The sequence below is a fragment of the Lithobates pipiens genome, unplaced genomic scaffold (assembly GCF_037356315.1).
Source record: "Lithobates pipiens isolate NorthernLeopardFrog02 unplaced genomic scaffold, aLitPip1_a1.2 Scaffold_22, whole genome shotgun sequence".
Classification (NCBI taxonomy): domain Eukaryota; kingdom Metazoa; phylum Chordata; class Amphibia; order Anura; family Ranidae; genus Lithobates; species Lithobates pipiens.
The window spans coordinates 120,956,669-120,979,520 of NW_027507784.1; the positions used below are offsets into that span (position 1 = coordinate 120,956,669).

At 45.5% G+C, this 22,852-nt stretch overlaps 1 protein-coding gene across 1 annotated transcript in view; it reads left to right on the forward strand.

Moving 5' to 3' along the window:
* FTCD (formimidoyltransferase cyclodeaminase) overlaps nucleotides 1-22,852 on the forward strand; it is a 55,942-nt gene that overhangs the window by 22,568 nt on the left and 10,522 nt on the right. Inside the window, exons 6-8 of the mRNA XM_077450150.1 lie at nucleotides 1,110-1,247; nucleotides 12,441-12,572; nucleotides 20,890-20,944. Coding sequence (XP_077306276.1) covers nucleotides 1,110-1,247; nucleotides 12,441-12,572; nucleotides 20,890-20,944 — 325 coding nt within the window. The remainder of the gene's footprint in view (nucleotides 1-1,109; nucleotides 1,248-12,440; nucleotides 12,573-20,889; nucleotides 20,945-22,852) is intronic.

Here is a 22,852-nt window from a genome sequence, read left to right on the forward strand (position 1 = left end):
CACTTCCTCCCTGCCTGTGTTTACACTACGCAGGCAGGGGAAGCTTCTCATTCGCCAGGAGCGATCGAGAGGGGATGGCCAGAAAACGGCCATCCCCTCATCCCAGATCGCTCCTGAAGCGAAACGGACCGCCGCAGCCAGCCGGAGGGGGTCCGATCGGACCCCCCAGCCGCTGGAAGGCAAGCACGTACGGGTACGTGCTTGTGCCCGTACATGCCATTCTGACGACGTATATCTACATGCGGCGGTCCTTAAGTGCTAACTACACTAACCAGCTGGGTTACTCATCTGAAATCGTACCAGCCCAAAAGTACCCAGAGCTACCCTTTAGACCCCTTTCACACTGGAGGCCTTTTTCAGGTGCTTTAGCTCTAAAAATGGCAGCGGTAAAGCGCCTGGGGAAAAAAAGCCTCCTCTACAATCCTAGTGTGAAAGCCAGAGTGTTGGGGCAGTGCGCTGGCAGGACGTCAAAGTCCTGCAAGCAGCTTATTTGCAGTGCTTTAGGAGTGGTGAATACTCCGCTCCTAAAGCTGCCCATTGAAATCAAGTGTCTCGGCAGCGCCGAATTGCAGATGCCTTTTTTCAGCTGCTAATGGAAGTTAAAAGCTCCACAAAAAACGTCAGTATATGCCTCTAAAACTAACAGCGCTTTAGCGTCAATGCCCAAATGCTGGCAGTGTGAAAGGTCCCTTGTGGTAAATTGCAGAAAGCAGCACTATTGACTTTACTGTACGTGTCTTCACCTAGTCGTAAGCAATCCAGACATAGATTCTAAAAAGTAAATTGCAATTTTTAAATTGCTGCATGACCATTTGCCATTCATGATTATCGGGAATTGCTTATGCAATGTTAAATTTAAGCACTCTGCTCTTCTCACCATTTTATTTTTTCAGCTTTATAAAAAGTCCTAATCCAGGCCTATGGCTGCTACTTTAAAATAAAGCTATTTTATTGCTATATTTCATGTTTCTTAAAAATGAACGGAATCTGTAATGTACAGTTATGTTAGGAGAAAATTACTGCATTCAGACTGGGGGAATTGTGGCATGAACAGTTAATCCTCAGGCTCCTAAATCTCACTCTTGTGTTTTTTGTTTTTTTTCCCCTAGCCTGGGCGTCTGAAAAAAGTGCAGGCTATTGGATGGTATCTTCAGGAGGAAAGCATGGCACAAGTGTCTGCGAATTTACTAGATTATGAGGTCACTCCACTACATGTGGTGTATGAGGAGACCCGCAAGGATGCCAAGGTACCCACTGTGTGTTTTTTTTTTTTTTTTTTTTTTTTATAGTTTTTCTTGACCAAATACTACACCAAAAGAACAGTTTTGTAACGGCTAGCCAAATGCAGAATGGATATTTTGTGGATTTCATTTGGGTATTTGGTGTAGCCAGGTGCTTGGATAAGTGCGAGAAACACTGGCTGCAGCTGTTCTCTATAGTTGCTGCCCTGTGGTGATGGGCTGATTCTATTTTAACAAGAGGGAGCTGTTGAGCAGCAAGTGTTCAACAGTCTGAGTCAGGCAGCAGTGCACTGTGGGCAATGTAGTCCTGAGGGGAGATTCTACTGTGTAATCAAGAGCTTTTGAACTACATTCCCCAGAAAGCTAATTGCCAGGAGGAGGGGAAACTTGCATTTTCCTAGGCTGTACAGGGCATCTGGTCCTCTATCTATGAGGGAGACCAGAGTGTGCACCATCGCTGCTGTATATCGGCTGCCTGAGTAGGATCTGGAGCACTGATTATTTTTTTTTTTTTTTTTTTTTTTTTTTGGGGGGGGAGGGGAGACAGGCAGCCACATAGGTACAGAGTATGAACTATTTGCTGTGTGTGACCGGATGGTGAGCTGCAATATCGCTGGGACTAGTGAGCTGCGGCTGTGTGAAGTTACTGTCTGCTGCTAGAGGGACTGTGCCCCTTAGGAACTAACCATACCGCCATCTAGTAGCCTTATTTGTTGCCTTTAGGCTTGACTGGGACTAGTTTCATGTGCACCAGTGGTAAAACTGGGTCCCAACGCTAGCCATGCTTATGCTAAGGTACCTCTCGGGGAACATTGGACCAAATCCTAGTCCTTCTCCTAGAGTGCACTCTAAACTAGTTCTAGTATTCATGTTGCAATTAATGCTTGCATGTATTGTTTATTGCTCATTCATGAGTTGGCCAGTCTAGTGGTACAGAACTTGATTTTGAGTTTGGCATAGCAAATTATGCTGTCTAGCAGACTGTGCCTGTGTCAGGGCTGGGCAGCCCTCCCTTCTCAGTGCTCGGGTTGCTCAGCTGTCAGTTAATTGCCAGTACTCATCGTTCCACAGCGGCTCACCTGGTGATGATTTCCTGCTTGTCAGTTTAGCCCAGAGCCTACCCCTTCTGGCTATTTTAAGGCTGGGTTCACACTATTATGACTTGGATGCGGGTTTCCCTGCATCCAATTTGCATAGAAGAAGATTGTGACCAGCTCTCACATCCCTGGAGTGGCCTTTGCGTCTTTTGGTCCGAATTCATACAAAAATTGGGGCTGAGATCGGACCTGAACTGGTGAATGGAGACGCACTGGACCCCCTGCTGTGAGGCACTCCATGCTCTAGTGTGAACCCAGCTTAACTGCCTGGTTCATTTTTTTTTTTTTTTTTTTTTCCTTTTGCCTTGATCAAACCTATATCTGGAGACTCTCTGCTGTGTTCCTGTGGAAGACTTGCCTGGCTGACGTCCCTTTTGATTCCTGTCTGCTGCCTCTGACAAAGCTGATCTCTGACTTCCTGTTTTATTGGCTATTTCTGACTACCCATTTTGGCTACCGTACCCTGACTATATTTATAAATAATATGTCTCTGTCTGATTCATGGTTCCTGACAGTCTGACCCTACCTTCCGTGTGCTCATTATGCTCAAACCACCATTTAATTCTAATCCTTACCAATACATTGGGTTAATTTACCACTAAACAGTGTCTACTTCCTGGTACTAATTCACAGCCAAATGACAGGCATCTATGCTCATGTTCTTGCAGTAAGTTTAGCTCAACCTGGTGTGTCGAAAGGAGCTGAGGTTGTTCTTGGAGTCGAGGCACAGAACAGACAACCAAAATTGCCAAGTAGCTCTTGTGGGGTGTTAGGTGTGACTACAGCAAGTCACCTACTCATCAAGTTATGTTACTGTTTCCCAATTATTATTAGAGTTCTTATCTAAGCAAAGAGACACTGAAAGAAGTTCTCAGTATTTCTGCTCAGAAGGCTGCACCCAACTCTCTGAGTCTCTTTATTAACACAGCTCTTATATACACAAAAGACAGGCTTCAGGAATGTTGAAACACAACAACAAGTTTCCATAAAAGGCAATTCTCTAGGCGTCTTCTGCTTTTAGAGCTGATGTGGCAGATGGTCTTTAAGATAAGGTTTCTTCTTATGTGTACGTGACTTAAGGATGAGGTGTCTTTAAGATACTTAGGACTTAAGGATGAGGTGTCTTTAAGATACTAAGAATGAAACAGACAAGATAAACATTTAGTGAAACATACTGTCAACCATCTTGGTTTTCTTATACCTTGATCCTCACAATTTCCCCCTTTGACATCACCCTTCCCTCTTACCCTGGGTCCACCTGAACAAGTTCTAGTCGGCCTATGTCCAAAGTACTCTCCCTGACCGCGAGTTGTCAGAGGGGTATACACCCATCCCCCTGGATAGTACCAACATCTAAAATTCAGGAAGAGTGGCCTTTCTGAAAGATGGGTGATGTCAAGAAACTAAATCCACCTATCTCATCCAACTTATCAACTTACAAAAGTTCCATCTTTTCTACAGCATTTACCTTGGCTTTCTTGCAAAAACACATAAACAACTTAAAACACAAATGAGAAATATGAATATAAGCACTACTATAATCATCATTGCTGCCTTCTTGAACCAAGAAAATAACCCTGAGAAACTAAAAGTTCCACCAAAAGGATCCCAGTCACGGCCAATATTACGGGCCTTCTCCTGTAGATCCTTTACTTCCGTGCGGTGTCGTGCAATGATGTCATAATAGTCGGGTATCTCGATGCTAGTGTTATGTATCCAAGTACAACATTCATAGTCTTCTGTGGTCTCACAGAGTCCTGTTAATGCTGCACTCATACTTTCAATCGCTAACTCATGTAATTCTATTTGTTTTGTGATGGCTCTGGTTTCTAGATTTAACTTAGTAATGTCATCAGAGTTTTTCTCCAAAATATCATTAATTATTCCAGTATAGTTATTTAGTCGCTTCATTAAGTCTATACCCCATCCTGTCCAGGACGGGAACCAAGCCCATGCCATGTCCTGCTCTAAAAATATTTCTCTTTTGCTACGATATCTGAGGGGATATCTGGGGTGCATACTAGCTTCCAGTAGGTGATCACCTCGTTCATCACCCACTACTCCCATTACTGGTACCAAACTTGCGAGGTAGCACCATCCCTGAGCCCTTCTAGGTATCCAGGTATAACACTTATCCCTACAACAGATGTATATATTGTTTCCTAAGGCTACTGGACTTGAACTGATATTACGTCTATAACGAGAGGTGTATCCATAGAGGGAAAGGTTGGACACTAACCACCTAACCTTATTATCCACAATGTTAGTGAGGAAGTCAGATAATGTCTGGTGTGTACTGGTATTACTGGGGTAGAAGCTTCCATTTAATACGACAATGGACAAGTTAAACTTGCTGTCTTGGCATTCTCTATTTCCTCCCGTTGTGTTCCCTAGGTTGAAACACCAATCAGGGGGAAAGGCGAGGCCATTCGATTTAAACATTACTGTCTTGCTGGTATTTGTTCCAATTATGTTAATGCTACTGTTAGCAAGATCAGTATAATTTATAGGAACTGCCATCAGTGGTATTTTAGCCGTGCTGGGGTGTAATTTACTGCAAACCCAACATTTCTCATATCCTGACTTCCGAGCATAAGCATATTTAAACTTCAGTAATAACATTTTTTTTAGAAAATCCTTCATCCTTGTGAATTGCATTCTGTGATGTAACCAAACTATTGGTCAGGATTACTGAAACAAAAAGAATAAAAAGATACATGTTGTCATTTGCCAACTGGCTCCTTTTTACAGTGTGAAGCGTGGATCCAGGTAGGTTTCCCTTCCAATTTCACTGAGGTTGCTGTAGTCAATAGCACCTGGAAAGGACCCTCGAACCTTGGTTCCAGTGTCTTCCTGGTATGTTTCTTTACATACACATAGTCTCCGGTTGTAAGTCGTGAGTACCTGTGACAGAATTAGGGTCTGGAAGAGAAGAATACACACTCTTGTGGATTTTAGTTAGACGCTGTTGCAATTGTATCACATATGTAGTTAAACTATCACATTGCAATTGCATACTTTGAGGAAAATATAAACCTAATCTGGGTACACTCCCAAAAAGTATTTCATATGGGGATAACCCGGTTTTTCCTGTTGGAGTGTACCTAATAGAGAACAAAGCTAAGGGTAGACACTCAGGCCATGGTTTATTTAACTCTTGCATGGCTTTTTGTATTTTTAGCTTTATTGTCCCATTTACTCTTTCTACTGATCCTGAACTCTGTGGGTGGTAAGGGGTGTGAAAACTTTGTTGAACCCCTAACATTGCCATCACATTTTGCATTATTTCTCCCGTGAAATGTGTCCCCCTATCCGATTCTATTGTTTCTGGGAGACCAAACCTAGGTATCAGCTCAGTAATCAGTTTCTTGGCGGTGGCTTTTGCCGTAGCTGATTTCACAGGATAACTTTCTGGCCAGCCTGAAAATAGGCAGATGCACACGAGAACAAATTCAAAAGGGCCGCTCTTAGGCATTTGTATGTAGTCAATTTGCAGTCTCTGAAAGGGATATTGGGCCCGGACCTGATGTTTACGTGGGGTTTTCACTCTCTGTCCTGGGTTATTTAACAGACAGATTTGGCATGCAGCACAGTAGTTCCTTGCAGTACTACTGAATCCAGGGGCTAGCCATCCTTGGCTTACAATCCTATACATAGAATTGGAGCTGACATGAGTGGGCAAGTGGACAGCTGCTGCCATTGCGGGGTATAGAGAGGCGGGTAGACATATTTTTCCTCCCTCTCTCCATACATTGTCAAGGCCTGGTGCAGCTCCCTCCTTAACCCAACGGTCCTTCTCAGTAGTCCCTGCTTGTTCCTGTAGTTCGATCAGCTGCTGCCATGTGGTTTCGGGCATACTCACCTGTACCGTGGCTAAGGTCTCAGGGCTTACTTCCCCTAGAGCTGCCTTCTTTGCAGCTAAATCTGCAAATGCGTTTCCTTTTGCCTCAGTTGTTTTTGCGCTCGTGTGTGCCGCTATCTTCATAATGGCTACTCTTTTAACTTTTTGAAGATTGTTCAGGACTCTTTTGATTCCTTCACCATGTTTAACAGGTGTGCCTGCTGCTGTAAGGTAACCTCTAGCTTTCCATATGTGGCCATAATCATGTGCCACACCGTAGGCGAATGCAGAATCAGTGTAAACGTTCCCTTCTTGTCCCTCTAAGTGTTCTAAGGCTTTTTCTAAAGCTGTTAGTTCCGCTTCTTGTGCAGACATGTGTGCTGGTAGTGACTTTGCCTCAATTACCTGTGTGTCCGTTACGACAGCATAACCTGTGTGATATTTACCTTTGTCATCGGCAAATCTACTACCATCTATGTACAGTGTGTGTTCTGCATTTGCAATGGGTGTGTCTGTGACATGTGGGAACCCCGTGGTCTCTTGTTCCATAAGTTGAAAACAATCGTGTTCATCAGATGTTATGTCATGAAATGAAAGTGTGTCAGAATCCTGAGTTTCTTGTGCTGTGCCTTCACCATTACTCCCCCCTGTCAAATCTGTCTGTAAGGGTAAAAGTTGTGCTAAGTTAAAAGAAGTGCATCGCTGGAAGGTAACATTGGGAGGTAGGAGCAAGGTGCATTGCAGACGCAGCTGCCTCGCCATTGATATGTGTTTTGGCTGAACCTGTGACAAGATGGCGTGTATGTCATGTGTGGTATGTACCACTACAGGATTGTCTAAGACAATTTCTGAGGATTTGTCAATGATAATTGACACTGCTGCGACTGCCCGTACACAGGACGGTGATCCTCTAGAGACAGGATCGAGAGCCGCTGAGAAGTATGCTACCGGCCTTTGTTTGATGTGTTGTTGTGTCAACACCCCTGTTGCGTGTCCCGTGATTTCAGCAATGTACAAATGAAATGTTTTGGTATAGTCAGGAATCCTGATCGCAGGTGCCGAAATTAGTAACTTTTTTAAGGTGCTAAAAGATTTATGACCTGCTTCTGTGAGTACATAGGGTACTATTTTCAAGCAATCATATAATGGCTGCATCAGAGAACTGGCATGTGGTATCCATTGTCTACAATATGACACTATTCCCAGAAACATACGAAGTTGCTTAAAGTTGCGTGGGACATTCATTTGTCTTATGGCCTGGACTCGTTCTTCAGTGAGGTGTCGAGTACCCTGGGATATACAGTGGCCCAAAAAGACAACCTTTTTCTGGCATACCTGTAACTTAGTTCTATTCACTTTGCACCCTTTTTCAGCCAGGAATTGTAACAATGATAGAGTGGCTTTTAAACAAGTATCGTTATCCGGACAACATAACAATAGGTCATCTACATATTGCAACAATACACAAGTGTCAGGTGGTTGCCATTCCCCCAACACTGTCTGTAGGGCTTGCGAGTATAGAGTTGGCGAATGCGCCATTCCTTGCGGTAGGCGTGTCCAGGTCAACTGGCGGTTTTTGAGACGGAACGCAAACCATGGTTGACATTCCTCCGCCAGGGGTACAGAAAAGAAAGCATTAGCCAAGTCTATAACTGTAAATGAGGAGCTATCTGATGGTACTTCTGAAAGTAAAGTATGCGGGTTTGGTACTAGTGGCGTTATTGGGGCCAATATTTTGTTTACTGCCCTTAGGTCTTGTGCCATTCTATACTTTACTGGGCCATCCCCCAATGTCTTTTTCTTGACTGGATACAATGGGGTATTGGCTGGTGACTGTATTTCTTTTAATGCTCCACTTTTGAGTAGAGCCTCCACTTGTAGTTCTATAGCTGCTTCCTGGGGCGCACTGAGTGGGTACTGTTTCTGCTGAGGGAGAACTGCTCCTGGAATCAGCTGTAGAGTAACCGGGGGTATGGGCAGAAGCCCAACGTCCGCTGGATGTGTTTCCCATAGCCCTTCCGGAAGACTAGACAGAATTTGATCTATTTCCGGCGAGGGCGTATTGGACGGTTCTGGTTCTTCTTCCAAACATTGTATTTTATTACAGATTTCTATACCCTCTGGGTCATCTCCTATTGCTAGGGTGACCATACCATCTGGATGATAAGTAATGTTTGCTCCTATTTTCTGAAGAATGTCTGCTCCTAATAAATTAGTAGGGGCTCCTCTGGAAATCAAAAAGCGTGACAAAAACATGTGATTCCCTATTTTTACTTTTAAAGGTTTAGTCAGTGGGGCATCGGACAAAAGACCGTCATAACCACTTATGGGTATGGTGTCACGGGATGTCATGTGTGGAGGGACTACTGAATCAGATAATAAGCTGCGTGATGCTCCTGTGTCAACTAAACAAGGAATATGTTTACCTTCCACCTTCATCAACATGTGGAGCATTTTATTCTCTGATTCAGCTAGGACTGGGGCAAGTCATGCTGTCGGATCGTCCCTATCGTCGGTACGCCTCTGTCTGTTGTCCCTCGTGTCTCTGTCCGTATTTCCTTCCTGTTCGTCCTTTATTCTTTTCCTACAGTTTCTTCTTATATGTCCCACCTTGTTGCAGTAATAACAGGTAAGAGGTTTACGGGAGGAATTCCCTCCTTCATTGACCCGGGCAACAGTGTTAACTCCCGGTGTCCTTCTGTGTTTAGCTTCTGCTAAATCCGCCTCTATGCCTTGTGTTTTCTGCAACAATGTTCCTCTGTCCCGTATGGCTCTCCATTCGGGAGTACATGCCTTCAATTTGTCACCTATTTGGGGTACTAGTCCTTCCATAAACTGTCGATTGAAAGCCCTAATGGTGACGGGTAAGGCTAAATCTAGACCTTCGTCAGCCATCATGCTTTCCATGTTGAGGTAAAATTCTGTAACAGTCTGACCTGGGGCCTGTTTTATGGGCGCTGTCGAACCCCTTTCCTGCTGTTTCCCTTGGCAAAATTCTCGTAACTGATTAATAAACAGGGGTCTAGAGTCTATGTGACGGGGGTGTATTCCTGGTGGATCTGCCGCTGGATCCCCTTGTGGTCTATGTGGAGCAATTTCATTCATAAATTGATTAAACATCGTCAGTGTCATTTTATGTCTACACAAATCTTCCCCATCTTGCCAAGCTGCTTCATGTGTCTCTAGTAATTGTGTCACGAATCTACAGAATGCGGCAGGTTTTGCTACGGGATCAGGAGCATTCTGTATTAATGCCATAAGAGTGTCAGCCGACCAAGGTGTCCATGTCCTCAGAACGACTTGTCGAGTCACTGTAGGTGGCTGTCCTGCTTGACCCGCATTTGGATTATTTACTTGTATTACCCTAGTCCGACTGTGGACTGGAGCTACGGGCTCTGGTCTTTGAGCTCCGCAATGTACACATTCCTGTGCCCAGTCTGTATTCTGGGTACCGCATACTCGGCATACCCATCCTCTTCCTCTTAAGGAAGGATAAAGTTTTGGTCTTTCATTACCCGGTTTGGTAGTGCTATAAGGAGGTGGAGTACCTTCCGTTTCTACTCCATCCTCGGGAGCTGAAGGGAGACTCTTGCGTCGGACCTTCATATCCCATCCACCCTGTTCATGACAATACTTCCATCCCTCCTCTTTAGCCCTGTTGGAAACCTTAATTAAACATTGTATTTGTGATACCCATCTGTTCTGCAGGACCTCTCCCTGTCTGTCTCTCTTTATATTCTCCCAACCTTCTACACTTAGCCCATTTTCTCCATCCATTCCAAATTTCTTGAGAACTCTATTCGTGCCCTGTGCCTTGTCCTTCCCATACAACATTGTAATTATGTCTTTAACAGCATAACATTTCTGAGATTCCTCCTGGGGTTTACCATGTGTCTGGCCCATTTTGACAGTCTTGCCTAGGTGACGTTTGGATCACTTACTAAGTGTCTCGTTGCCTTCTCCTCCTAGGGTGCCAAAATACTAAAAACCTCTCCTAGATGAGATTTCTGAAATCGAATTACTTTATATGCTAGCCAACTGACAAATATTATGACCAGACTGACGGCTACAACATATACAAGCATTCCTTTTGGTGGCCAAACACATATAACTAGATCTCCGGACTTTGTGGAGACCTTATTCCCTTCCCATTACCATGGAATCTCTCAGCATTCGTTTCTTATTCCTGCTTTATCGAGGCAGTCAGGACTTATACTTTCAACCCGTTTTTAGGCTCATGAATCAAAAAGCGTATATCAAACTTAAGTGTCGGACCCCCAAAGTACTCTTACGAGTTAAAGGCGCATTCCGTTACTCATTGGGATGATATATGTTTCAATTCACACCATACAAACAGGGCTTATCTCAGTCACAACAGACAGATGACAAGGAGACAGACAAGAAACAACGGTAACATAAGTCAAATATTAAATTCAAGACTCGCTTACTACAGAGGTTGGTTTTACCTGAAGAACAATTCAGACAGATCAGGTGGGCACAAATCTAAGAAGCACAGAGTTTATAAGAAAATAAAGCTTTTCTTACCTGCGCAGGTTTTGTCTGTGGTTCCTAATGTGCCCGACCTCTTCGTTCCGTCCTTATGTTCGTTCGCCTCTTGTAGTTTCTTCAGCGAGTCCCTGTTCGGGCGCCAAAAATGTTAGGTGTGACTACAGCAAGTCACCTACTCATCAAGTTATGTTACCGTTTCCCAATTATTATTAGAGTTCTTATCTAAGCAAAGAGACACGGAAAGAGGTTCTCAGTATTTCTGCTCAGAAGGCTGCACCCAACTCTCTGAGTCTCTTTATTAACACAGCGCTTATATACACAAAAGACAGGCTTCAGGAATGTTGAAACACAACAACAAGTTTCCATAAAAGGCAATTCTCTAGGCGTCTTCTGCTTTTAGAGCTGATGTGGCAGATGGTCTTTAAGATAAGGTTTCTTCTTATGTGTACGTGACTTAAGGATGAGGTGTCTTTAAGATACTTAGGACTTAAGGATGAGGTGTCTTTAAGATACTAAGAATGAAACAGACAAGATAAACATTTAGTGAAACATACTGTCAACCATCTTGGTTTTCTTATACCTTGATCCTCACAGGGGGTAGCATTGTATTAAGTTTCCTCTGTCCTTAATACTGTGAATATATTTTTGCATGCACACTTGTTTGAAATGTGCAGTGACCACTAAATTGTGACAGTTTCTAAAGGTTTGAAGCTTTGCACCATATGTTGGCACTGTAAATACAGTAGCTTAAAGTTATGATGGACCTTCTGCTTAATTTTGGGGGTGGAACCTAAACAGCAGACCATTAGAGAATTTAAATGTTCAGACCTTGCTGTTGAAATGTCAACTAATAGAATTTCCATGCACTACCCCCCCTCCCTTTTTGGTTTCTCTCTTAAATTTTTTATTGAATGTATTAACCCATACAAAAGTCAGTCATGAACCAGTAAGGGTACATAACTAGGTCACAGAACAGAATTCTGAGGACCATAGTGTTGGATGAAGACGGTTGGGACCCATCGACAAAATCATACCTGTAACCAGCAAGAAATGTCAACATGGAAGTAAAAGTATCAAAATGTGTAAAGTACATTTGTAACTTAATGGAGCATAAAGAGTTGGAAAAAATATTGGATGTATCCCTCTCTATGTATATAAATAAACCTTTGACATATTTTTGAATCACTGTATTACATATGTAAGGCCGCGTACACACGCGGGGACTGTTCGGCCAACTTTGTCCACTGAACAGTGTTTTGGCGGACAGTCCGCCCGTGTGTGGGCTTTCAGCGGACAGTTTCAGCGAACAGTCCGCTGAACAAGGTTTTTCGGAAATTCCGAAAAACTGTCCGCTGAAACTTTGTTTCAGCGAACAGTCCCCTCGTGTGTAGGCTTGTTCGTCAAACTAAGTTCCGCGCATGCTCAGAAAGGATTTACACGCCGAAAGTTATAATGCAGTGTATAGGACGTCGTATTTTTCGTCCCGTCGTACGTGCCGTTCACGTCATCGCGCACGGTTTCAGCAAACTGTTCGTTCGTCGTGTGTGGCCATGTCCGTCCATGCTAATTTTGAGCGGACTGTTTGCTGAAACTGTTTGACGGACAAAGTTGGGCGAACAGTCCCCGCGTGTGTACGCGGCCTTATAGTTTTAAGACTTTTTATTCCCCATTCTTGATGCCTTTCTTTACAACACGTTGTATCTTCCCTTTTTTAGTTGTGTAGCTGTAGATTCTGATCCACTTCTGTTTCAGGAGTTGGGCCTTCCAATACTTGGTTCGCAGTTGGTTGGTTTGATCCCCCTTCAAGCCCTGTTGATGTCTGCAGAGTATTATATTAAAGAGGAAAATCTCTTCTTGCTGGAAGAAGAGCACAAAATACGCTTGGTAAGATATAGTGTGTGTGTGTGTGTGTGTGTGTGTGTGTGTGTGTCACAGCTCACTGCTTTTTTTTTTTTATTATTAAATGTAACACATGGCTTTTATCCTCACATGGTTTGACCACACTCTAGCTTCCAATCAAATCTATATGATTATCCTTTTTAACCTATCCCTTAGGTCTGATCCAAAATATTGCTTTTAAAGCGGAGGTCCACCCTAAAGTGGAGCTTCCGCTCATTGGAACCCCCCCCCCACCTTCCAGCGCCACAATTGGCACCTTTCAGGGGGGAGGGGGGTGCAGGTACCTGTACAGTACAGGTATCTGCACCCACTTCCGGCGTAGATTCTGCAGAATCTACGCCCCTTTCCGAAGGTCCCCCACTGCCTGCTGGGAAACACACGGATCCCAGAGACAGCGGGGACCATCCTTATTGCGCAGCGTGACTCGCGCATGCGCAGTAGGGAACCAAGGGGAAATGAAGCCGCAAGGCTCCACTTCCTGATTCCCATACCCAAGATGGTGGCGGCAGCACCCGAGAGACGATCGAGAGATCGGTTTCAGGTGCCGACATCGTGGGCACGCTGGGCGGGTAAGTGTCATTATTTTAAAAGTATTTGTAGCTGCTGGCTTTAAAAAAAAAAAAAAAACGGCGGACTCCCGCTTTAAATGGCATGCTGCCTGGGGGAATAGCCATCTTTTATTGTCCTGTAATCCTAGGACTGCAGTGAATAAGAATGGCCATACAGCTATAGATTATCTACAGATTTTCTATGGTCAGATGGAAAAAGTGGCACAGATTCCATCTTCTACGCTGAACTGTGTGGATGGAAGAATCTCCTACTGGCCCAAACTTCCATATCTTTTTAGTCGGCCCCGCTAAACATTCTGATTGGGTGCATGCATTGTTTAGGTTGAGAGCCAGCGGGGCCAAATGGCAAGCTACTGAAGCTTGGCCCAGTGGGAGATTCCTCCATCCACACAGTTTAACATACATGGAGAAATCTGTTGCACTTTTTCCATCTAACCATAGAAAATCGGCAGATAATCTATAGGTGTATGGCCAGCTTAAGGCAGAGAGAAAACCGAAAACTTACTATCAAATACTTTACAATACTTTACCATAGTTTTCCTTTACTGATAGACTCCATGGCAGGCTTGGCAGCCTACATGTGGGTTTACCCCGCCTCCTCTCCAATGCTATAGGACCCCATACCCATAAATTTTGTTCTCTTGGACAGAGGCTGCATTCTGTAATAGCCAACTCTTGATCGATGGGGGAGAACTATGTCTGCCATGGAGTTCAACAGGTATGGAAAATTACGGTAAGTATTTGAAAAGGAAATATTCAGTTTTCCTGACCCTCCTTGGTAGCCTACGTGTGGGGAAATAACTAGCCAAACCACATGTACAGGATTTCTGAAGAAAAATTGTTTTAATTTGTCCCTTCAACTGGCAGGATTCTTAAACCAAAATTCAGAGGCTAAGGATGCAGGTTCTACGCAATAATGTGCCATTAAGGTGTTGATAGAAGCCCATGAGGCCGCCCTGCAGACAATGTCTGGAGCCATGTCGGGCCGCTGCCCAGAAAGTTAAGTCTCATTACTGGTCGAGTGTGCTGTCACTGCCTCTGGAGGAGCCAAACCCTTTGCCCTATAGGCCTGCTGGATGGCCTGGACAATCCAAGACAGGATTGTTCTAGATGAATCAGGTTTTTCCCCTGTTTCGCCCAGAGAAAAGAACAAAGAGGTGGTCTGACTGTCTAAAAGGCTGTAGCTTGGAGGTACTCCTTCAATGTCTCTCCCACATCTAGAGGATGAGCCTCAGTAGTGTCTGGTGCCTTGAAGGTAGGAAGGACAATATCCTGGTCTTTGTGGAAGACGGATGTAACTTTTGAGTTAAGCATGGGTATGAGTACAACCCGGTCTGAGACAGGTTAGAAACGGCTCTTTGAGATGGGGGTCTTCAGACACAACTCTCTTTTGGCCGATGTGATGGCCACGCGGAGAGCAGACTTGAGAGAGGAAGATCCTTAATAGATGTCAGGCTGACTCCCTTGATTCCAAGCTCTGAGAGTGCGTTCAGGACAAGTGAGAGATCCCATTTGGGGATCTTGCTGCCCCCCTCTGAAGAATTGCCTGACCAGAGGGTGACCAGCCCATGAAACTCTGTGGAGAAAGATGATGGGGCCAAAACGTGGACTCTAATGCCACGTACACATGATCAAACTATCCGCCCGGGTGTGGGCTCTGGCGGACTTTTTTTTTTTTTCCCCAAAAGTCCGGCGGACTTAAAGTAGTTTTGACTCAAAAAACAATATGGCCGTATGTGTTTGTTAGTCCGCCATACTTTTGAAATGAACGGACTTAACCCGCACGGAAAAAAGTCCGTTCATTTTGAGCACAGCTCCATGTAGATGGGACTAGCGAAGGAGGTCAATGTCACCACCTTAATAAGGGGGCCCGGATACCGGCCCCCCACCCTATGTGAATGAGTATGGGGTACAATGTACCCCTACCCATTCATTTGTGAAAAAAATTTCAATAAAACACAACACACAAGGGTTAAAAATTTATTGCACAGCTCCGGGGGTCTTCTTCCATCTTGGGGGGGGGGGGGGGTCTTCTCGCCGGACTCCTGTTATCTTCTGCTCTTTTACTAGCGGAGAAGCTTGGCTTTCTTCGTCGCCGCCACCCGGGGGTCTTCTTCTGACTTCGGGGGTCTTCTTCCGTCTTCGGGTGTCTTGTTCTTCTTGCCGGGCCTCTGCGCCTTCTTCCAGCTCTTTTACATGCGGTGGCCCGGTCTTCCGTCACCACTGTCTTCACCTTCTTCTGTTCTTCTCCTCTTCTTCCTTGAGATGTTGACTCGTCGTTGTCTCTGGCTGGTTGTACCCCATACTCATTCACATAGGGTGGGGAGCCGGTATCCGGGGGCCCCCTTATTAAAGGGGCTCCCGGATTCCGATAAGCCCCCTGCCTGCAGACCCCAACAACCAACGGCCAGGGTTGTCTGGAAGAGGCCCTTGTCTTCATCAACATGGGGACAAGGTGCTTTGGGGTGGGGGGTGCGCGGCTCCCCTTCCCCAAAGCACCCCCCCATGTTGAGGGCACATGACCTGGTACGGCTCGGGGGGGGGGGGCGGGCTCGGTCGTCCCCCACCACTTTCGTGACCAGCCCGAGCTGCGTGCTCGGATAAGGGTCTTATATGGACAGAGGGGGGGAGGCATATGCTCTGCTGAGGTTCCATTGGAGCATCTACCCCAAAGGCTTGGCTGCAACAGTCTGGGTGTAATACTTCTTGAGTTTGAAGTTGCAGATGAATGCAAACAAGTTGACTTCGGGATCAACACCCAATAACCAAATCCACCTGAATGTCTCCACATGGAGAGACCACTCGTTGTCCAGATGGATACAGAATAGAGGCTGCCTGGGTGTCCTGGGCCCCCGGGAACATAAACTGCTGAGATGTCGGCCAGATTATTATGGGCCCATGTCATGATTCCTGGAGTAGGGGGAAGACTCCGCGTCTCTCCTTGTCTTGTAGTATGGTTTCTCCCTCTATCAGGTGGCAGAGGGCGCAGAAGGCTGACTGTAGTTCTAGGCCATTCGATAATGGGATGTGAGAGTGAAGATCCCATCTGCCCTGGGCAATCTCTGACCTGCAATGAGCCCCCATCCCCCCCCAATCCTGTATTGCTGGCATCGGTCATAATTGTGAAAAACCCTTTCTGCAAGGGGTGTAACCAACAAAGGGCCCATTTGACCATGAGTGGCTGTAGAGACCATTGTGCCTATGATTGCGCCCTCAGACATGAGGAAGCTAGGAGCAGGTGTACTCTCCCACTTTACTGAGAGATGGTGTTCTCGACTTTCTCGAACTAAGCCCTGTGTTGGCTCTAGATGACTTTTCTCTAAGTTCAGTAAACAGCCAAATACTACAAGTGTGGAAATGACTTGAGCCCTGTGATGTAGCAGTTGCTCTCTGTCCTGTGATATCAAGAGAAGATTGTCGATAATGGTGTAGGTATATTCCTCTCATTCTGATGAGTCCTACCACAGCCAGAAAAACTTTCGAGAAGACCCGAGGTTGAGAAACCACGAGGGAGGCAAGTGAAATGAAGATGCTCCTTGCCTGACTGCAAGCTGGAGGTATTTGCAAAACTCTTCTGTGATGGGCATGTGTAAGTAGGCATCTTTTAAGTTTATGGAGACTAGCCAGTCCCCCAGCTGGACTGCTTGTTGAATTGTACAAAGGGTCTCTATTTTGAATCTTTTGTTTTTCACAAACTTGTTCAGATACGTGAGGTCTATCACTGGGTGTCATGAGCCCTTTTTCTTCAGCATTTGGAAGAGGCGAGTACATGCCCTGAAGCTCTTTGGTCTTGATCGGGCACTGCGGCACCCTGAGCCATAATCGACTGCATGTAGGATAGCGGCACCTGTTTCTTTTCAAGTGAGGTAACCAAGGTAGAGGCGAGCCTGAAAAGATGAGCATTTGTGAAGGGCCATGCATGTCCTGAGGAGACCATCTTTATAGTCCCAGTAATCCGAGATTGAGGCCACCCAGACATGTCGAAAGTGGAGCTGGCATTCCCCCACCTGACATGCCTGAGCAGGCCCAATCTCAAAAAGACCTGGGGGGGGGGGGGGCTTGAGTCTGCCAGAGGTTGAGTTCTTGGCAGACATCTGAAAAAAATGTCTGTCCCCTCTTCCACTTCCTCCTGAAGTCCTGGCCTATAGAAACATGCATTCCTTGTCCGTTCTTGGTTTCCTTGACTGGGGCCCTCTCTGGCCAAAAAGGCAGTTTTTGTCCTGGGGCAAGAACCCTGACTTCCCACCAGTGGCCCATGCTATGGCGCTGTCCAGTTTGCTGCCAAATAGCGAGGAGCCAGATCCACACGCCAGGTACACGGTCACGAGGCTCACTTGGCTGTAACCGAAGACAGCCTAGTCTGGGCCAACAGACAGAGAATGTCAACGGAGGTCTCGCCCAGGAAGACCGACACCAGCTTTAACTCCCGTATGGCTTAGCCTCTGGCCACCTCTTCTGAGATGTTTCTGAGAACTGTCTTAAGTTTTTCCATCTAGACTTCCGTTGCCTTGGACATGGCTGCCAAGGCCAGTTTGTAAGTCATTCCGCCATCACATAGATCCTTTTGAGGCCTCATCAGTACTTCTCTCAAGGCCATTCTTGACGGATACAGCAACTTCTAGGGGTGACATGCTTTGCCAGTCTCATTATGGCTGCATCGACTAGGGGTGTGGCCTCCAGGTGCTTCATGTCCTCCCCCTTAAAGGGATAGAACCTCATAGTTTTGCTTGAAAGGGAGGTTCTCTTGTCAACCTTGCCCCAGTCTTCCAAAATAATATCCTTCAGTTCAGCCAAAAGTGGGAAGTTGGAGTGTTTTGTTGGATTGTTTTGTGGTGTGGGTTCCCCCCCCCCCCCTCCCCAAGTGGCTGGGGAGAACAGACATCGGACTGGGTGGCAATGTATGGAGCAGGAGAGGGGTACTCTGAGGAGCCAGCCGAGGACACAGGTCATGCGGGGAATACACAACTAAAGAGCAGCCAATGCGATAGTCGAGCATGGAGCTCTGCTAGTCACCCTCCACCTCCAGCCATCCGTGTGCATGGTGCACTGGTACCCCTAGCTGCCTATGCTGCTGCCAGCCATATGTAGAGGGGGTTGCATGGGCCCCCTGCAGCACAGGGCCCAGTTGCGGTCACGACTGCTGCACCCCCTATAGTTACGCCCCTACTGATGGGAGATCATCTGCAGAGACACGCCATAGCCCCTCCACATGCTGATCAGACACACAGCAACATGAGTGTACATCTCTTCCCCCCCCCCCCCCCCCCATAACTGATTAATTTATTTGCAGAGTGAACACATTCTCTCCCCCCCCCCCCCCCCATGATTGTCTGTGTATTGCATAGGGGCCCTACGCTAGCGGACATATCCCCACTCTGCAAACACCTTTCTTTGGAAGCTTTCCATCTCAACTGGTGTCAGTCTGCTCTTTAGAGCAGGCTGCAGGAGAACTAACACTGGGAGACACTGACACTACATATTAAATACATCTTGATAAAATTTCCACAACAGTATCTAAAGGGCAGAACATTTCTGTGGTGTCAGGAAAGTGATTTTTGCATGCATCCTCGACACACATATCTGAACGCAGGCTAAATGTCTGTTACATTGGTAGTCAGTGTAAATCATCTTCTTGTTTACATTAATGCTTGGTGTACAATCCTTTCATTCACACTAGTGGTCAGTGTAAATCCCCCCCCCCTTACATGGTTACTGTAAATGCTTCTATTACATTAGAGGTCAGTGTAAATCCCCCATTACATTGGTGGCCAGTGTAGAAACTTTTTGGCTTTTTTTTTACCAATATAAAAATGTGTTGGTGGCCGGTGTTTTGAATTACATTGGTTGTCAGTGTAAAGTCTTCATTACACTAGTGATCTGTTTAAAATGAGCTGAATACAATTTATTTTATTTCAGTTACTTATATAGCACCATCAAATTATGCAGAGCTTTACATATACATTGTACATTCACATAAGTCCCTACCCTCAAGGAGCTTACAATCTAAGGTCCCTAACTCACATTCATACATACTAGGGACAATTTAGACAGGATCCAATTAACCTACCAGCATGTCTTTGGAGTGTGGGAGGAAACCGCAGAACCCGGAGGAAACCCACGCAGGCACAGGGAGAATATGCAAACTCCAGGCTGGTAGTGTCGTGGTTGGGATTCGAACCAGTGACCCTTCTTGCTGCTAGGCGAATATGCTACCCATTACACCACTGTGCCGCCCAATATTTATTTGTAAAAAATTTTAAAATCATTTTTCCTTCCACTTCACAATTTTTTTTATGTGCCACTTTGTATTGATCTACCACATAAAATCCCAATAACGTACATTTTACGTTTTAGTTGTAACATGACAAAATGTGGAAAATTTTAAGGGTTATGAATACTTTTTCAGGGCATTGTAAATGACCAGCTCTCAGTCCAAATAGGTTTGCCTGATCTGATGTCCAGACAATTTTGCTGTAGCTCTTTGTTTAAGCAATCCTAATCAATTTCAGTATCTGAAGCCCTCCTTTATAACCTTGAATATACTGCAAGTTGTAAATGCTTGCTTTTTTTAATTGGAAGAGAAATTGTGGAAGAATATATTTTGGCATAGAAAAGGGAGCTAATGGCTGCAAATGTGCCACATCTGTGTTCTTGACAAGTCCTGTAATTGGCCCTGGCTGGTAGGAATATAAACCATGCAGGGCCGTCTTTAAGGCAGGGCAAAAGGGGCAGCTGCCCTGGGCCCTGTCATTGTTGTGGGGCCCAAAGCAGCTGCCTCATACTTGCCAACTATCCCAGTTTACATTCCCTTGTCCCTTGAGGTTTTTGTCCTGTTGTTGTGTACAGACAACTCACCTGCAGACCCTTGTGTTTACATGTAAATAACCAGTATTCATATGTAAATAGCAGTGACATGCATATGTAAATAGCTGAGGCCAACTGCATTGATATGTAAATAAGGCAGCATTCATATATATATCATGCCCCCTGCAGTGAGGAGAGGATGTGCTGTAACCTACAGCATCATGAGCAGTATTACTGTACAGTAATCTCTAACAGCCAATCAACAAGCCGAAATCATGTGCTGTAACTCTAGCAACCTAATCAGTAAGCCTTAAGGAGTGCTGTAACCTCTAGCAACCAGTCAGTAAAGCAGTAATGATATGCTGTAAACCCCGGCAACCAATCGCTGCCTGATCTGATACAGTAAACTGATTTTAAGTCTAGCTGCTATTTATTGTATGTCTCAGAGAAGATGGAGAGCGAAATTACATGGGGAGGGGGCCCTAAGCAAATTTTTTGCCCAGGGCCCAATCAATATTAAAGACGGCCTGAACCATGGACTTCACTCATCTCACAGCCACCTTCCTATCCTTATCCTTATCCTTTTACAAGTGTAGCTTCACTTTCAAAACTAGAATGTGGAACATAAGCCAGGCAGTGACTGTTTCCAACATGCGCCTTGCATATGACAAAATCTCTTAAGCTAAGCAACACCTTGGTTGCGTTCTGGGAGGGAAATCATTCCAGGTCCTTTCTTTTCAAAGGCGAAAATGGGGCTATATCATTTTATAAGGGAAGCTGTACCTCTTTGAACAGTAAAGACCATATTCTTCTTAATCTCACTTTTATAGATGCCAGAAATGTAAATTGTAACTCTGCATGCAGTTAAACTTGCCACAATTTTATAGATTGGTATGGTTTCCACCCACCTAATTATTGATGTGTAATAGGTTATTAACCGACTAGGACTGGACTCTATGGCTCCCTTTGAACACAGGAAAGAATAATCGAGTAAGTGGTTTGAAAGACCTATATAATATTGTGTGTGTATAGTATCGTATATTACATTATATTATAAGACTATATTTGGTGCTGTGGGATGAACTGAACCCTGGTTGAGGCACCTGATGCTGCTCATCAGACCCCAGATAGGTGTTTGTTGATATAGACAGCAGGGCGGTGGCCATAGAAGTCAGAATAGACTAAGGCAGGGGTGTCCAAACTACGGCCCTCCAGCTGTTGCAGAACTACAATCCCATGAGGCATTGTAAAACTCTGACATTCAAAGACATGACTAGGCATGATGGGGATTGTAGTTCCTGAACAACTGGAGTGCCGTAGTTTGGACACCCCTGGACTAAGGATGTGTAACGACTCGCCTGCCGTGTCAACTAACCCTGAAAATGGATGGCAGTAGCATCCGGCCCATGCCAGGGAAATGAGAGAGAGGTCCCTGGGGGGCTAGCTTGTCACAGTAGGAGGGCACAAACGTGGACACCCCGGGCGAGGCTGACATGGTGCAGAATCTTGGTGGGCTAGCAAATATTTGAAAAAGAACTTGGGCCTTCAAAGTGGAGAAGGGTTCCATGTAAACAGCAGTTGAGCATGAGTCAATCGGTCCTGAGAGAGATGCATGTGTCAGAAACCATAAACCAGGCCGAGACAGAAGTACAATTAAATCACACTTGTTTGTTGATAAAAAATAAAAAGGTAAATCGGGTAAGCGTAGTCAAAGCATTGTCAGAGTCCAGTTAACCGGATCGAGTAGTCAGCCAGTCCAGAGTTCAATAACCAGATCGGGTAATCAGCCAGGTCAGAAGTCAGGGATCTAAGTGGAGAAACTGCAAGCAGATAAGGAGCCAGAAGGGATGTGAGCAAGCCAGTCTTTAAACGAACCGCAAGAGGTGGTTTCTTGTGATGTGACCAAGGCAAAGGCAGAGATGAAGTGAGCTGGACAGCTTTAAGTAGGCAGATCAGACCAGCATGATCTGGAACAGCTGGTAACTGAAGAAGAGATGAGAGCTGGCAATTAGCCAACAGGCTGAGCAGCCAGCCCAGAGAAGGAAGGGCTAAGCAAGCCTTGACAGCGTGTGCAGTTCGGAAGTGATGGGCGATGGCCTCCGCCACCCTTGGCCGTTTGAAAGGGAGCAGCAGAGATGGGCAGGGCACCCTGGAATGTGTTCACCCAGAGAGGGGCCCAAGCCTTAAAATGTCTGAGCTCTCATTGGCCCCCGAAATCCAGGGGAGAGGGGGTAAATCTTGTGCTGGGTCGTACCCATATCTGCCAGCAGGTCTCCAAGGTGAACAGCCTCTGGCATGTTAGAACAATGTAGGTAAGGGAGGTTGGCAAGTCTTATCCATAACTTCGGGATAAAGATTGGCTCTAAGGGCTGGGTGTGCCATGGATGAGTGAGGTGATGCTCCCCCCCTCCCCCCACTGTCCTCTTAAGGTAGCCAAATGCCTGCGTCTAATTTTAGAGACTCGTATGAATAGATAAACAAGATTCCCATTGTCCCCTACCTACTATCTAGCGAAATCACAGCCAAGGAACGGGCTTGGCGGAATCAGACAGCTGTTCTCCCTCAAACACCTACAGAGTCTGCAAAGAACAATGTTCCTCCTGTACCCCTGTTCTATCTGTAAAGTGTCATAATGCACCTATTGGACAGAAGGCAAACTACACCTGCCTACAGGCGCATCATGGGAACTCTTACTTTCTCTGAAGTCTGAATGGATGAAGATTGTCAGAAAACTACCAGTGTAGTGACAACAAATAATTGCAGTTCATAGTTGTGCTCTGGGCAAAACGGAGAGCAGATTCAGGTTTTTTTTTTGGTCCATGGCTAAAGGGAGCGTAACTGTGTTTTTGGTATTGTGCTAGGTTGGCAACTTGTGAAAGTATTGAACTACTG